General features: G+C 41.2%; 1 protein-coding gene across 3 annotated transcripts in view; it reads right to left on the bottom strand.

Moving 5' to 3' along the window:
- Positions 1–17,493, bottom strand: part of tpk1 (thiamin pyrophosphokinase 1) — a 313,195-nt gene that overhangs the window by 125,332 nt on the left and 170,370 nt on the right. For all 3 annotated transcript variants that reach the window (XM_068005694.1, XM_068005703.1, XM_068005710.1), the window contains one exon: positions 4,992–5,103. In XM_068005694.1, the coding sequence (XP_067861795.1) occupies positions 4,992–5,103 (112 nt within the window). The remainder of the gene's footprint in view (positions 1–4,991; positions 5,104–17,493) is intronic.

Genomic DNA, 17,493 nt, shown 5'->3' with positions numbered 1-17,493 from the left:
TCATCGAACCGAAACATTAATCCTTATTTCCTCTCTCCACCGATGCTGCCTGACCTGCGGAGCGTTGACAGCATTTTCTGTTTTTATTACTCCAGCTTACAATATCAAAATTGCAAACGCAGCTTGGTAGTGAATCTTTTGCATGCTTAGTGCTGCTGTTGCCCAAACTGCCCAGAAGTATAAATGGGGCGATTTACCACAGTTGGGAACTGGCACAATTATGGACTGCAATGACAATTAAAGAATGGGTAATTTACAATAGGTGGTTTTTTGATCAGTTGTACCCGTCGTCAAGTATAATCAGAAAACGCCTCCCTCCACCACAGATTTTTGAATACATAGAACTAACAGCACAGAAACAGGCTATTTGGCCCAACTGGTCTGTGCTGGTGTTTATGCTCCACACAAGCCTCCTCCCACCCTACTTCATCTCACCCTATCAACATATCCTTCTATTCCTTTCTCCCTCATGTACTTATCTAGCTTCCACTGAAATGCATCTTTGCTGTTCGCGTCAACTACTCCTTGTGGTAGCAAGTTCCACATTCTAACCACTCTCTGGGTAAAGAGATTTCTCCTGAATTCCTTATTGGATTTATTAGTGACAATCTTATATTTCTGGTCCCTAGTTTTGGACTCGCCCACAAGTAGAAACATCTTCTCTACATCTACCCTATCAAACCCTTTCATAATTTTAAAGACCTCTATCAGGTCACCCCTCAGCCTTCTCTTTTCTAGAGGAAAGAGCCCCAGCCTGTTCAATCTTTCCTGATCGGTATAACCTCTCATCTGGTATCATCTCTGTAAATCTTTCTTGCACGTTCTCCAGTGCTTCTATCTCCTTTTTACCGTACACAATTTGAGCACTTGTAGAGCATTTGAGCATATATGTTGGAGCATGGAAACCAGTTTCTGATAATGAATCGAATTATCTCTGCAGACAGTATCGCTAATTAGACCTCTAAGGTGGCCTCTTAACATCTAAGAAATTACATTACAGTAGAAAAATAGGAACTTTCTAAAAATTATAGAATGAATTTCTTGTATAATTGGAAGTTATTAGATTGAGTACTTTGAAGCTAAGATAATAAATGCAGTGGAAAATGTATATGGGTGTAATAGAAAGATGAAAGCCAGAACTCAAACTTTTTATTGACTTTGGCATACAAAATTGAACAGTTAAAAACAGGCTTTTAATTTAGGATTTAAAAAAGATAGTCACCAAAATCTGCCCATGAGGGAATTATGATACATTTGTAATCAGTTCTTCCATCGGTCAGCTAACATTTCTCGGCCAATCTTTTCCAGCAGCTTTTTCAGTGCTCCGCCAGGCTCCACAAGGAAACCTTGGGCCTCCCCTTCCCCGGCTTCCACCCCCCCTTCCCCGACCATGACACCCTCCAGACGCACTTACGTAAGTGCCAGGTACCATTCCATCGTGTCCCCTGCAGCGGCTTCCTGCTGCCCGAAATCATGCGCCCGTCCGCCAGCCAGGTAATGATTCCTGCCAGGTTTGGGTGGAAGTTCGACTTCCGATACGGAAATGAGGCCCGGGAGCAAAAATCTCTCCGAGCATCACGTAGCGCGTCACGCGACTCACCACCCCCCACACAGTAAAATGGCTCCCATATAGTTTACCCTAAAAATAATGCATCCTGTCACCAAACTTGGTTTGTCTGTGTCATAATTTCTTTTCCTGACCTTTTTAATAGTTTTATTTATGAAGAAGTCTCAGCAGAATTATATAGATTGGGACCAGAACTGCTGTACTGACATATTACCACGGTGGATAATGAATAATATCAATATTCTTTTGTACTGATTTTTAATAAAGCTCAACAGAACCACATGGAAAACGTATTGGGGCAGAAATCAGACCCGAAATAACAGAGCTCAACAGCGCTCTCTGTTGTTAGTAGCGAAACGGAGGAGCAAGTTTCCGCGTTCGCACACGCGCAGTGAAACGCAGAAATCCAGAACTTGCTCCTAGTGGTTCGCCGGTGATATGACAGCTTCGAATTAAAGGGACATCGCATGCTGCAATCAGAGAAATCATTGAAAAAGCGCCAACTTGCTTATCTGCCCAGCTGGAAAGTAACTAATTACTCCAAATGGTATGCTTAAAAATACAGGTCCAAACTAAGTTTTAACAGCGCGGTAAGTCTTAAGTCCCCTGCAAAACAACTAAAAATTAACTTCTAAAAATGTGGAGTTGCATCACTCTGTATTTTAAGAGTTTTTGGTCATTAAAAATTTTTTTAAATTAAAAAATTATTTTCCTTTACTTTTCCCTTCTGTCTCTTTAATTTATTTATTTCTTATCCTCTCTTTATTTCAATGTCTATAACTGTTTTTACATTGATTTTAAAATGTTGTCCCTTTCACTTCCTGGTTTAATGTTGGAAGCCGGCAGAGACAGTGAACGCAGCTTGTCAAAAATACTGCGATCTGATTGGTCGAGGGGAGAGATTGATCCTCTCACTTCTACCAATGTCCTCGCTTCACCTAAACTGACGCTGGGCTCTTTGCTTCCTAGTCGAGGAAGTGTCCAAAGAAAAGGCTGCAGCAAGTTAGTGGGTTAGTATAAATCTACGGAATGGCGAGCACTGTTGGTTCACCGCTCCGAGCGATTTCTGCCTCATTAACTTAGCAGCATGTGAATCGAAATTCAATCATCTGACCGGACACTTAATATTATTAAATAGAACTAAATAGTCAGCTATCTAATTGGATATTTTGAACTACACCAGAGGCTCCACAGTGGTCACATCAGGTATATTCAACTTATTAACGGTCATAGGCTCACATTACAGACTAGGCTGGCATTCCTACTTGTAGTTTATCTCTGACTGAGCTTCTACCCTGGGGATGAAAATGTGATATTTCCTTACGTAAGTGCGTCTGGAGGGTGTCATGTGATATTTCCTATTTTGCCCCATCAGAGTATGCTTTGTTCCATCTGCTGAGCTGTCAGGTAGCTTGGGGCCAAGAAGTTGCAAGAAAGTCAACAGTCCAATCAGTCATTCCTTCTCCCAAATGGTCCAGAATACAAAGCAACAAATTCAATAAATTGCCATTATAAAGGCAGTTTCTTAAGCTACCATAAAAAAGCCAATAGCAACAACTTAAGGTTAAAGGTTCAAAAGAAAACAATGCTGTGGTACCACTGTACATATAAATAGTGCACACCTGGCAGAGCATAGTCTGCCTGAATCTCTCAACATAAGCATGCTTCTCCTTCCCCTCATCCCCACCCCATCCACAACAACAGGAGTCCGCATTCTTACTCTTCCCACTATTTTTGGAATGTTTCCAAAACTAGTCAGATACAAATTACAAAGGTTTCAAGGTTTCATCATCCTTGAATGTAAATTATTTGAATTGAGAGCTCTATTTTATTATACATGTAGAACAAAGTCAATTTTAATTTTGTTGGAACAAAATTTTGGTACAAGACAGGGGAGCCCACTATAATCCTTTTCTCCACCTTCCATGAGGGTGGCACATTTTTAGCTATGTACTTCTTGAAAACCTCCATTAATGCTGCTATGTGATTGATGTCATAATACATGGTTGATGTGGGATGAGATGGCCGGAAAACCTCTGAACAAGATAGAATGCCTCTGTATATAAGCAACATGGTGCTTCATTGATTAGAAACAGACAAACTCACTGCCTAAGAATTTGACTAGAAGCACCAAACAGTCTTGAGAGGAACATCTTGTCATCTAGTTGGAGTCAAGTCTTCACCCACTTCGGTTGCAGAACATCCCCTTAGAAATGTTTTTTTCCAAGGCCCATAGCAGGACAGTACCAATGTTAATATACACTCCAAACCTTCCCATCCTAGAATTTGCTGAAAACTTGCACCATAGTAATGGCGCATCTATGTGGTACTCCATTACTAATGCACAGATTTTCCACAGGAAATGATGGTGTGAGTGACTCAGGCCATCACTTACGCCATGCCAAAATTTTCTGGGGCCCTCTGCGCCGTTCCACCATGAAACTCACTGAAACAGTAAGAATCTGATTTTCATAACTCTGTCCCCATCCTATAAAATCAATGGCAATGTCTGATTTGCTGGATTAACGCGGTTTCGATCACCGCTGCCACTGAGACTGAACCAGAACGTGCTGGTGACCTGGCAGCAGTGTGGTTTATTGCTCCGAGATCGCTTTCCCTTAAACACAGAAGTCTTTTTACTGAGCTTTGCCGATTTATTTAGCTAATGCAAAAATAATTGGCTTTTGAACATACTGGCTGACTGGAATGTTTCCTGTTAAACGGAATTGAATTTTTGATTGCCATTTAATGTTTGTATCCATTCACTGATCTCTGGTTCTTTAACAGTGTCAATCGCTAATTTAGAATATCGACCTATTTAAAGATTTAGGACGACTATTAGAGACCGTGCAGTTGCTCCGAATTTAAAGGCCGTGACATGTGAGAAATGAATTATTAAATAATTAATTCCTACTGATCTTGCATTAAGTTTTTAATATACTTCTCCTCCTTGCAAAACACAAGACCCATGCTTTGAAATGAATTTGCCCACCATCTGAAAATGATTATAATTTCAAAGCCTTCAATTAGCTCAGGTACCTGCAGCCACACGAGCTGCCTATATTACACCCAGGAATTATATTTCCACAACTTTAGAAAACAAAATCATTAATCTGACTAATGTTTTTGTGGTACCTTCGCGAAACGGGATTCACAGGTCAAACACAGCGCTTTTATAAACCAGAATAAAAAGTGGATACTGTTCATGTCAAAATCAGAATTGATAGCAAACATTTCTCAATAGCGTGTGTCTGAATCACGACTATCCTCGCTGTGGCAGGTTCTAGTAAGCACTCCAGCAAATGTTGGTGTAAATTCTCCACTGGTAGAACAGGGCGCTCAACGGTCTAACTTAACAGCATTTGGGGCCACATGTGTTTTTTCAGCAAACTCTGGCTAATGTTTTAAAAATGTTCACACTTACTCAAATTCCACTTGAGACCAGTTGTTGTTACATTGTTGCACAGGTTTCCCACTGGGATCAGGCCACACCACTTACCCTCCAGCCCTGTGTCGACACACAGTCTGTGGTGACCCTGCCAGAGACAATACATTTTATTCACCTCAAATTTTACTTTTTAAAAATTTTACAATTGTATTCAATTTAAAGAAATTTATTCGCAAAGCAATCTTGAAGAACTCATTGCTAATTACTTTCTTTACACTGATAAATCAGTGCAGTGATACTTGGTTTTAAAGCAGCTCAAAGAATTCAAAGTTTCATCGCAATTCATTTCAGTCCTAACATTTTTCCTGTTGACATACAGTAACATTTATATTACTGTCACTCACGTAACATATCTGCAGCAGTCAATTCAGTGACACCCCATTATCAAACCCAATTTACAAGCCATATTTATACATCAAAGTTGATAAACTAATTATAATAAGGAGAAACAATATACAATGATGATTTCAAGCTGCCAAACAATAAAGTGCAAATTGTTTCACACTAATCCACAGTCTTTGTGGAAGTTTGTGCCCCAGAATTTTTCATTGCAAAGTACAGCTGACTTACATAAAACACAAGTAATTTAAAACATTTGTTTTTGCTTGAACAATCATGCAAAGGGTTTTCAGATTAGGTGCTTATAGTAATTAACTAATAAAGTAACCACTCAAACCCATTTGTGTAATCACCTGAAAGTTCTATCATTTATTTCCTTAACCACCTCCCTGCAACCCCCATCCATTGCCCCCCCCAACCAAAAGCAGATTTCAAATATTTGTTAGCCTTTGCCAACGCTGTGGGTGAAGGGAAGGAAAATAAGTGCTAGCCAAAAATGAGGTGGAAGAAACACAATGTGGAAGCATGAAATTGACCCTGTGGGCAAGTGACAGAATGGCAGAGCACCTGACCTCCATTTGATGGCTGACAAAGTGGGCATGCTTCTGCATGAGGAAGGTGTGAAGTGAACAATGCTGTTTGGCACTCCAGGGTATCCACCCCCAGAAGACAACAGTGCACTTTGCCTGTCAGTTGGTGGCAGCCATTCTTAATGGCTTGTACATGGGTTCCATTACAATGTTCTGCACTCTTGAGAACATTTTTCTTAAAAAATGAAAAAGTGATGTTCACCTTTAAGAAGCCTAATCCTACAGGCCAGGCCTCCCCACATTCCAAATGAGTGAACAATGCTGTGGGCAAGGAAACTGCAAGAACCCGTTTAAATGGGACGCTCAATTTTGTGACCTCGTCTTGCCCCAGCCAGCATAGCCTTTCAAATTTATGGCTTATTTCTATTACTTGTACACATTTATACACTACAGATCATTTTGTCAATAACTCATTTAAGCGTGATGCACAGTGGTAATTTTATCTCTACGGCAAATCTTTTCACAAACAGGTAAAATCAGACTATTCAAATTCATCTGAAATCCTGTGGTTTTAAAAATGATCAAGTTCAGCTTATTTGCAACTTCAATGCTTAGAATATATCTCAGTTGCCCATTAAAGATGGTTACTATCAAACCGCCATCATTTTTTCAGCTGGTACTTGTGATAAACTTGTAATTTTGCGATTAATAGGATCCTGACAGTGAAAACTCTACTTTGATAGCTTTCTTTTCCCTGGTGGGCAGCGGTCAAATACTGTTTCTGTGGGCCCAATAACATACTGCTTTCTGCACTGTTTTGTTCGTATTTATGTGCACAGATTTCTCCTTGTACATTTGTAAAAATCATTACAGATGGCCATTTTGTGTGCTTGACTGATTTGTGTTAATTATGGCTATTACCATCCACTTTGCTCACCTTGTGTAATTTTCCCCTCAATTTTATGGGAAATCATGCACATTAATAAGACCTGATTAAAGCAGGTTTTCTGTATGTGAGAAACACAGGCATGCTGCAGCACCGAAATAAGTAGCAAAATGAGTAGAGCTTTATTTTTTTTTAAATGAGATGCAGACACAGAGCATTCCAAGAAGGCAGAACAGAAAATCTAATCCAGAATATATTCACTTGTTTTGGTGAATAAAACAATGGCCCGGAATTTGCTCCAAAAATAACAGAGCTGAACAGCGCTCAGCGTTATTTCAGTGCAAATGGAAGAGTAACTTCCGGCGAGCGTACATGTGCAGTCAAACTCGCAAATCCGGAAGATATACGAGATGCCCTGCTCCTCCGAAAGCCGTGCGAAAAGGACAGCTCACAGGCTGGACCTCTGTTGAAATGAATGGACCAGCGCAAAGTTGCTGCACTGCCTATCTGGAAACCAACTAATCTACACAGAAAAAGGTACGCTTGGTTTTTTAGGCCTAAGCTAACTTTTAATGGCATGCTAAGTCTTAATGACTGCCAAACAATCTCTCTGGCACTGAAAATTTCCTTTTAAAAACGTGGAGTCTCTTTCTGTCCAATTTTAGTTGTTGTGGACAATTAAAAAATTGATTTTTAAAAAACACTTTTGCTTTCTGTTTCTTTTATCTGTTTTTTAATTCAATATTTCTTACCCTCTTTTTATTTCGCTTTCTCTAACTGATTTTACATTGAATTTACTGCTGTAGCTTTCACTTCCTGGTTCTCACTCTGTGCCACTCGTCAAGGATGCTTCAATCTGATTGGTTGAGGGGACAGACAGATCCTTGCCCCGCTCTCACAGCTCACAGATGCCCGGGAGAGGACGCTGCACTTTTTGCAGCTCACCATTAGAGGCAGTTCACGCACTAAAGCCCGTGGATTGTTTACGGGCAAGTTTAAATCCAATGAGCGGCGGGCGCCATTCGTTTGCCACTCAGCAAATTCCAGGGCATTGTATCTGAATTTATGGATCTCTATACTGAAAATAAAGTCAAGCTCACTTGTATCAAATATGTTATTTCCCTCAAAAATACAGAAAACTTGCAGAAAACCAATGTAGTTGCATCATTCAAACTGGCAAAATCAAGTTTACAAAATGGCAGTTGTATTTATATTTGTACCGATGAAGACTATTATCTTATACCTCCATTACACTGGATGGCTAGGCCAATGTTGTCCGAAGACTTTTTTCAAGCCAATCCCAAAAGTCCAGCCTAATTGCCCAGTGATAGCCCAACTTTGACTGTACTGGTATATCAAGGCTCTGGCTAAAAGATGGTCACTCACTGAATTTTATTGATGCCAACCACAGCATGACGATGACCACTACACAGCAAATTAATTTATTTGTCCCTTTTAAAAACATACTGGCTCCTGCATTTCATTTTCTTCTGATTTAGAAGAGCTGACGGTATATTCATCACTTTTCAATCAGATGTATATGGAATGGAAGTATAGGAGAAAGCATAAATAATAGTTCATTGAATCAAATATGTTGGACAAATGTAAGGAATCTTACAACACCAGGTTATAGTCCAACAGTTTTATTTGAAAATCACAAGCTTTCGGAGGCTTTCTCCTTTGTCAGGTGAGTGTGGGATTCCATGAAGGTTACCGCATATATAGTCAGAAAATTATGAGATGTTATAAAAGTTTATCCATTACCTCACTAATGTTTTGCCCTCACCATGAGCAGTGGAGCACTATTCCAGAAACACTAAAACTTAGTCTCTCTCCTGTCCTGTGTTGGTTGCTGCTGGGAACTTGGCTCCCTGCTATCAGTCTTGATTCTGTCTTTTTTCTTTGTCTTTGGGATGTGGGTGACGTTGACAGGGCAGTCTTTATTGCACATCAATAGTTGCTCCAAGGGCATTAAGAGTAAACCACATAATTTGAGTCTGGAGTCAAATGTAGGCCAGGTAAGAATATGTTTTTACATTATTTTGATACAGAACGAAGAAAGAACAGCTTATGTAGCAATTATGGTTAAACCACGAGTAAATCAAAATTAGTTTGACCTGTATGCTGGCAGATACGAAATAAAAACAAAATGCTGGAGAAGCTCAGCAAGTGAGGCAGCATCCATGGAGAAGGAAACAGAGTTAACGTTTCAGGTCGAAGACCTTTCGTCAGAACTGGAAGATGTTAAGAGTTAAAGTTTTTGAGCAAGTACAGAGCCAGGGAAAGGGAAAGGGGGAGAAGAGGAAAGAACAAAAAGGAAGGTCTGTGATAGGATAGAGGGCACAAGTGATTAAATGACAAAAAGGATGATGGTGCAAGGCAAGGAGGGTAGTAATTGGACAGGTTAAGAAACAAAAGATTCTTCAGGAGTAGCTGTAAATGGCAGCAGCAGAACCATTACCAGCACTTGCTGACGGAAAAAAATGGGACCAGTGGTTATGATCTGAAGTTACTGAAATCAGTGTTGAGTCCGGAAGGTTGTAAAGTGCCTAAATGAAAGATGAGGTGCTGATCCTTGAGCTTCTGTTGTGCTTCATTGGAACAGTGTAAGAGGCTGAGGACAGAGAGGTCAGAGTAGGAGTAGGAAGGGGAATTAAAATGGTGAGCGATCGGCAGGTCAGGGTCATGCTTGCGGACAGAGTGGAGGTGTTCAGCAAAGCGATCACCCAATCTGCGTTTGGTCTCCCCAGTGTAGAGGAGACCACATTGTGTGCAGCGGATACAATATACTAAATTGAAAGAAGTTCAAGTAAACCATTATTTCACTTGGAAGAAGTGTTTGCAGCCCTGGATGGTGGGAAGGGAGGAGGTGAAGGGGCAGGTGTTGCATCTCCTGCGCTCGCACGGGAAGGTGCCATGGGGAGGAGAGCGGGTGTTGGAAGAGTGGACCAGGGTGTCGAGGAGGGTGCAATCCCTTCGGAATACTGAAAGGGGAAGGGAGGACGTGTTTGGTGGTGGAAATGGTGGAGGATGATACGTTGAATATGGAAGCTGGTGGGGTGGAAGGTGAGGACAAGGGGGATCCTATCATGTCTGGGAGGGAAGGGAAGAGTTGAGGGCAGAAGTGTGGAAAAATAGGACGGACACGGTCGAGGGCCCTGTCAACTACAGTGGAGGGGAATCCTTGGTTGAGGAAAAAGAAAGACATATCGGAAGCACTGGTGCGGAAGGTGGTATCATCAGAACAGATGCGATGGAGACGGAGAAACTGGGAGAAGGGAATAGAGTCCTTACAGGAAGCGGGGTGGCAGGAAGTATAATCAAGGTAGCTGCGGGAGTCGGTGGGCTCATAATGGATATTGGTTGACAGCCTATCCCCAGAAATGGAGAGAGAAGTCGAGGAAGGGAAGGGAAGAGAAGAGTCGGAGATGGACCATTTGAAGGTGAGGGAAGGGTGGAAATTGGAAGCAAAGTTGATGAAATTTTCCAGTTCGGGCCGAGAGCAGGAAATGGTACTGTTACAGTCATCAATGTACCAGAAAGAGGTGAGGGAGGAGATCTGAGGAGGACTGGAACAAGAAATGTTCCACGTATCCCACAAAAAGGGAGGCATAGCTGGGACCCATATGGGTTCCCAGAGCGACACCTTTTATTTGGAGGAAGTGAGTGGAGTCAAAGGAGAAGTTGTTCAATGTAAGAACAAGTTCAGCCAGACGGAGGAGGGTAGTGGTGGATGGGGACTGGTTGGGCCCCCATTTGAAGAAGAAGCAGAGGGCCCAGAGGCCGTCCTGGTGGGGGACAGAGGTGTAGAGGGTCTGGATGTCCATGGTGAAAGGGAGCCGGTTAGGGCCGGGGAACTGGAAACTGTTAAAGTGACGGTGGGCGTCAGGAGAGTCGTGGATGAAGGTTGGAAGAGACTGGACAAGGGGAGAAAAAGTATAGAGTCAAGATAGGAGGAAATAAGTTCCATGGGGCAAGAACAGGCTGAAACAATGGGTCTGCCAGTGCAGTCCTGTTTGTGGATCATGGGAAGGAGGTAGAAGTGGGCCGTGCGGGGTTGGGGGACTATGAGGTTGGAGGTCGTGGAGGGAAGATCTCCAGAGGAGATGAGGTCAGCGATGGTCTGGGAAACTATGGTTTGATGTTCGGCAGTGAGGTCATGGTCCAGGGGGAGGTAGGAGGAGGTGTCGGAGAGTTGGTGTTCATCCTTTGCAAGTTGAGGTCTGTTCGCCAAACAACAGCAGCGCCGCCCTTGTCAGCAGGTTTAATGACAATGTCAGGGTTGGACCTGAGAGAACGGAGTGCTGCGAGTTCAGAGGGAGGTAGGTTAGAGTGAGTGAGGGGAGTAGAGAAATTGAGACAGCCGATGTCACGCCGGCAGCTCGCAATGAAAAGACCAAGAGGGTAAGAGGCTAGAGGGAGGGGTCCAGGTGGAACGAGAATTCTGAAGACGGAGAAAGGGTCTGCTGTGCGGGGGAAGACTCCCGGCCAAAGAAGTGGACACGGAGATAACGGTGACGGAAGAAGAGCTCAGCATCATGTCGAGCTCAAAATTCATTCAGGTGAGGGCATAAGGGGATGAAGCTAAGGCCTTTGCTGAGGACTGATCGTTCAGGGTCAGAGAGGGGAAGGTCAGAGGGGATAGTGAAAACACGACAAAGGGTGAGATTGGAGGGAGGGATGGGGTCAGAGGAAAGTGATGGGATCTAAGAGTTGTTGAAGCTTGCGGTCCTTGACAATGTCTCCTCGACATTGGGGAGACCAAACGCAGACTGGGTGATCACTTTGCTGAACACCTCCACTCTGTCCGCAAGCATGACTCTGACCTCCCGGTCACTTGCCATTTTAATTCCCCTTCCCACTCCTACTCTGACCTCTCTGTCTTTAGCCTCTTACACTGTTCCAATGAAGCTCAACGTAAGTTCGAGGAACAGCATCTCATCTTTCATTTAGGCACTTTACAACCTTCTGGACTCTACATTGATTGCAATAACTTCAGATTATAACCACTGCTCCCATTCTTTTGGTCAGCTGGTGCTGGTAATGGTTCTGCTGCTGCCATTTACAGCTACTCCTGATCAATCTTTTGTTTCTTAACCTGTCCCGTTACCACCTTCCTTGCCTTGCACCATCATCCCTTTTATCATTTAATCACTCTTGCCCTCGACCACAGATGCTGCCTGACTTGCTGAGCTTCTCCAGCACTTTCTGTTTTTATTTCAGATTTCCAGCTTCCGCAGTATTTCGCTTTAATCTGGCAGATCTCATCTTTTGATCACAATGTCACCCCAGACCAAAAGATATAGTTAAGGAATAGCAAACATAGGAAGCAGTGGTTGCTGAAACCTTAGACAATGTAGCAGGATATTGACCAGGATATTAACCAGGACACGAGACCTCTATCATTGTATGTGCAATGTCCTAAGGGTAATGAAACACTCAACAAGTTAACCTCAGCAAGAATTAGATAATGAAAGCTTGTTTTTAAAATATAAAGGACAAATACTAGGCAAAATTCAGAAGGAACTTTAGTCACCTTCAAGGTGAGGACCATGAAAAGCTTTGGATAAGCAATGTTCACGATTCGCAGGAAGTTCTATATGTGCAAGTTTCTAGACGTAGGACTGCGTGTACTAGTATGTATATAGTCTTAAGATGAATGTTTAGAAACAATAATAAATATATTTAATTGTCAGAAATATTACTGTCTCTAGCTTTTGTTATTGAAAAGGATAAAGAAACTGTCCAAACAGGCCAGACCTGAAGGGGGAGGCAGGTTCCCTTCCCTGAAGGACATTGTTGTAAAAATCCAACTAATCTGGCAACTTTCATTGTCATTTTCTGGTGCTAGCCCACAAATTACCAGAGACTTATTAATTTCAATTTTACAACATGTCATGGTAGAATTTGAACTCTCTCTCTAGTTTGCTAGTCCAGTATCATAAGGCTACCATATCCACACAACACGGTTTAATTCTTCAGCATCACCTTCATACACCATCAAATGTATTTCTGCCTTTTACATAGCTTGCCTTCTTAGCTTCTTCAATGTAATTTAAAGTTGTAGCTATTTTTCTTGCATTAGGTGTGCCGTTCACATGTGTTTTCGTTTGATGCAGCACTGTCTGAACAAACATTAATTGGACCTCGAACATTAGACCGCTCTTTCTTGAGCTTGTTCTTGCTTCCCCCAACTTTGCTCAATCTTTTTCCTCATTTCATGTGTGCGCTCATAGTGGTACATAATTAGATTGCATATTTTCATACCGATATAAGTGGCATGCAGCACAAGATAGAGAAGCTTAAAGTTATATACTGAAAGAGAAGGGGCATAAGAAAGCATAGGATGATAATAGGCCACTTGGGCTATCAAGCTTGCTCCTTCCAACTGACCATGTACAAAGTGCCTCATCATAGACTCTTTGTAACTTATGCAACCTCTTGAAGGTGTAACTTCCAAGACAATATAACTTAAATCAAGCAAAAGTGTGAGGTGGTGCATTTTGGTAGGAAGAATAAGGAGGCCACATACTGCTTGGATAATTAGAGTCTAAACAGGATAGAGGAGCAAAGGGATCTGGGGGTACAGATACACAAATCACTAAAAGTAGCAATGCAGATTAATGAGATCATGAAAAAGGCAAATCAAGCATTAGGGTTCATTTCTCGAGGGATAGAATTGAAAAGCAAAGTAGTTATGTTAAACTTGTATAGAACATCGGTCAGACACACTTGGAGTATTGTGCAAAGTTCTGGTCTCCATATTATAGAAAGGATATAGATGTGGAGATGCCGGTGATGGACTGGGGTGGACAAATGTAAGGAATCTTACAACACCAGGTTATAGTCCAACAAAGGATATAGAGGCATTGGAGAGGGTGCAAAAAAGATTCACAAGGATGATACCAGAACTGAGTGGATATCTTTATCCAGGTTGAACAGGCTGGGGGTCTTTTCTCTAGAAAAGAGAAGGCTGAGGGGTGATCTGATAAAGGTCTTTAAAATAATGATAGGGTTTGATAGAGTAGACGTAGGGAAAATGTTTCCACTTGTGGGGGAGACTAAAATTAGAAGTCATAAATATGAAATAGTTGCTAATAAATCCAATAGGGAATTCAGGAGAAACATCCTTACCCAAAGAATGGTAAGAATGTGGAACGTGCTACCACAAGGAGTAGTTGAAGCAAATAGCATTGATGCATTTAAGAGGAAGCTAGATTAGCACAGGAGGCAGAAAGGAATAGAAGGGTATCCTGATAGGGTTAGTTGATATAGGGTGGGAGAAGGTACATGTGGAGCATAAACGCCGAATGGCCTGTTTCTGTGTTGTAGTTTCAATGTAACTCGTTCTAAAACTCCAGGTTATGTGATTTAGAATATTTCACTGTTTGGTTGCATTCTAAATGGTGATAGGAGTCTCAATAGCGACAGTGCTGAGTGTTTGGTCATCAAGGTCTATGTGTATTCTGACCACCTTCCTGAACCAGATATTCATCCAGCCCCTTTGTGAAAGAGTTAACAGATAAGACATGAACTATTCCATATGTTAAATGAAGGATCAGTACTAGAAATGTAAAGAAGATTAGAAGAAATATTTGCTTGCAAAAGGATATTAAAAGGATGTGATAACAGGACATTTAGAAAATATCAATGGGATTAGACAAAGTCAACATTGATTTATGAAAGGGAAATTATGTTTGACAAACCTACTGGAGTTTTTTGAGGATGTAACTCGTAGACTAGGTAAGGGAGAACCAGTGGATGTGGATTATTTGGATTTTCAGAAGGCCTTTGATAAAGTCCCACATAAGAGGTTAGTGTGCAAAATAAAATCACATGGGATTGGGGGGAATATACTCGCAGGGACTGAAAATTGGTTAACAGACAGGAAACAGAGAGTAGGAATAAACGGGTCTTTTTCGGGGTGGCAGGCAGTGACTAGTGGGGTACCGCAGGGATCAGTGTTTGGGCCCCAGCTATTCACCTGGAGCCAGCGAAGACTTCGGAGACCAACCATCGCGGAAGTGGAAGAACCTATGTCAGGGACGTAGAGACGATGTCGAGAGAGAGAACGGAACGCCTGGCCAGCGTCAGCTCTCCTTTTCGGGTATTATCTTTTATATTCTGTGACCACTTAGGGGTGACGAAGGGGATAATCTCCGAAAGCTTGTGATTTTAAAATAAATTTGTTGGACGATAACCTGGTGTTGTAAGATCACTTAGGGAGTGTCAGAGAAACCTATTGGGTGTGCGTTTAGATCCTAGTTTGGGTATAAAACTGTATAACCTGGTGCAAACTGCATGTCTATATCTAACCAGACGTATAGCGTTTAGATCCTAGTTTGGGTATAAAACTGTATAACCTGGTGCAAACTGCATGTCCATATCTAACCAGACATATAAACTATATGTATATGATCTAACGATGTGAATAAAGCGAATTGAGAGTTAAGAGTGAATTGACTCTTCTCCTCTTTGTACTAAGCCAATAACTGTAACTGGTGACCTCCAGTCAACACCAGCCTTTATAACTTTAATTCCCAATAATGTCCCTGTTGGTCTTCACACACGTTTCCAATGTTTCATGTTTTTTTTTGAAGGTACTGCACCCAAAACTGCAAACAGAATACCAATGAGTTATAAAGGGTTAAACTAACCTGTTTTTACTTAGAACCAAATACTCTTGCAATGCATTCCAGTACTTAAGTAGCAGTGAATAATCACAACAATCACAATGACGGATTACTTAGAGTGAACAGCCAGCATGGACATCCAAAACTTTCTTTGTTTTCTACCTTTAGAAACAGACACTCATCTATTTTAAAGGTTCGTTGCATGTTTTCTGCACCAATGTGCTTTACTGCACACATATATAATGCTGTTAATATTCAAAAGGAAAGCCAAGTGAAAATTATTAATTCCTCTCGACACTAGTCATAAAGGCGAGTATCAGAGAATGTTGTAAAACGGAGTGTACAACTCCATATTGCCTTAAGGGTGACATGTTTTAATGATGGGAATGAAATAATTTCATATATCAGCATGTAACGTGTTTAGAAGAAACAGGGAAAATAAAATGGTGTAGGGGAGAGAGGTAGTGCTGATAATGAGAGCATCTGTGAGTGATTGAGTGTCTGGGGATAGAAACGCTAAACAAAAATGGCAATTTTTTTAAGGATACATATACTGTGGAGGATGCAATTCTGTACCATATAGAAATAGGAGCATAGTATTAAAAGCTGGATTTATGTGATTAAGCAGGTGGGTCCATTGCTGTGAGGATAGCAATGATATGGATTTTACTAAAACTGCATTACCCAAATCAAAACTTAAAGTTGCTGCATTAGGGCTGGTGTTAGGGTTAGGGTTAGCATTAGCACATGTGCAGTAGCAAATGAGTTGTGCTACAAATTTGTGCAAGTACTTAGTTTCTACATGGGTGACAAAATTTCACCCTTACACGATGTGTGCCTTTCAGCAAAGTGAAACCACTTATTTTTAACACAACTGTAATGCAAGATATCAAAAGATGCATAAAAGTAGAACAATTCATCACAGTGTCATTTAATAGCACTAGTGAATGATTAAATGATCTATATTTACATAGTTAGTAGTGCAGTTCTTGCTAGTGGCATGAATTACAATAAACTGTTCAAATCAAAATTCTATTGCTTCTTATCTTTACAGCACCAGTCTACTTGAACTTATTAAAACATATAATGAAAAGCTACCCATCATTGCCATTCAATCCAACTGCCTATAGCCAACACAGACTGCAAGCATGTCCTTATTTTATAAGACTAAGCACGTACACACACAGAAAATTGAATTTATCAGGACATTCCTATAGTACATTGTGCTCTGAAATAATGAGATGCTTTGCTTAACTCTTTGATGGTCTTGTTCTTTTGTTTTAAATGCACATTTCCACTAAATATTTTATATTTCTAGCACTGAATAATATTGATATTGCTCACAACCCAGCCACGAATTCAGATCTGATAGGAATGGGTGTAGGGCAACAGTTGAGTTAGTAGTGTTGAGTGGGAAAATAATGGGACACTCATTCTGGCGGGGAAGGAGTGTAGAAAGCGAGATACCTATATGTGTCATGGAGCTCCTGCTAATACAGTGTAAGGATGGATAGGCATGCAGAGGTGACCCAGTGAGGGAGTGCAACACAGTGTAACTAAAATGGAGGCGTGTGATAAAGTTAGGGCTAACAATGTTGAAGACAATCATGCAGTATACAGAGAGTGTAGTAGAGAGGCGAAAAGGGATGTTAGAAGGGCTAAAAGGGAATATGAGAAAAGAACTAGCAGATAATATAAAAGGAAACAGTAAGGGCTTTTATTATTAAAAGTAAGAGAATAATTAAATAAGAATCTTGCTCAGTGATGAGGGGGGAATCTAGTGGTGGACAAAGGTTCGGCAGCGATATTAAATATTTAGCATCTGTGTTTACAAATGATGGTGGAAGTAAGAATGTACCTGTACAAGAATCTATGTGGAAAAATTATCTGAGATAAATTTAGAAAGGGCTTTGTTTCTGAAAATTAGCAAAATTCAAAGTGGATGATAAGTCCTGGGGTCTTGGTGGAATGCACTTTAGGTTGTTGAAGGAATTTGTAAGGAAAGCTCTGAGGCGATAACAACAATTTTTCAATCCTCTGTAGATATGCAAATTAGGCAGATAGCAAAAGGATAACCAATGTAACTCCTC

The sequence above is a fragment of the Heptranchias perlo genome, chromosome 2 (assembly GCF_035084215.1).
Source record: "Heptranchias perlo isolate sHepPer1 chromosome 2, sHepPer1.hap1, whole genome shotgun sequence".
NCBI classification, from domain to species: Eukaryota; Metazoa; Chordata; class Chondrichthyes; order Hexanchiformes; family Hexanchidae; genus Heptranchias; species Heptranchias perlo.
The sequence above is the reverse complement of the archived record's forward strand: the minus strand, read 5'-3'. Positions and strand labels throughout refer to the sequence as shown.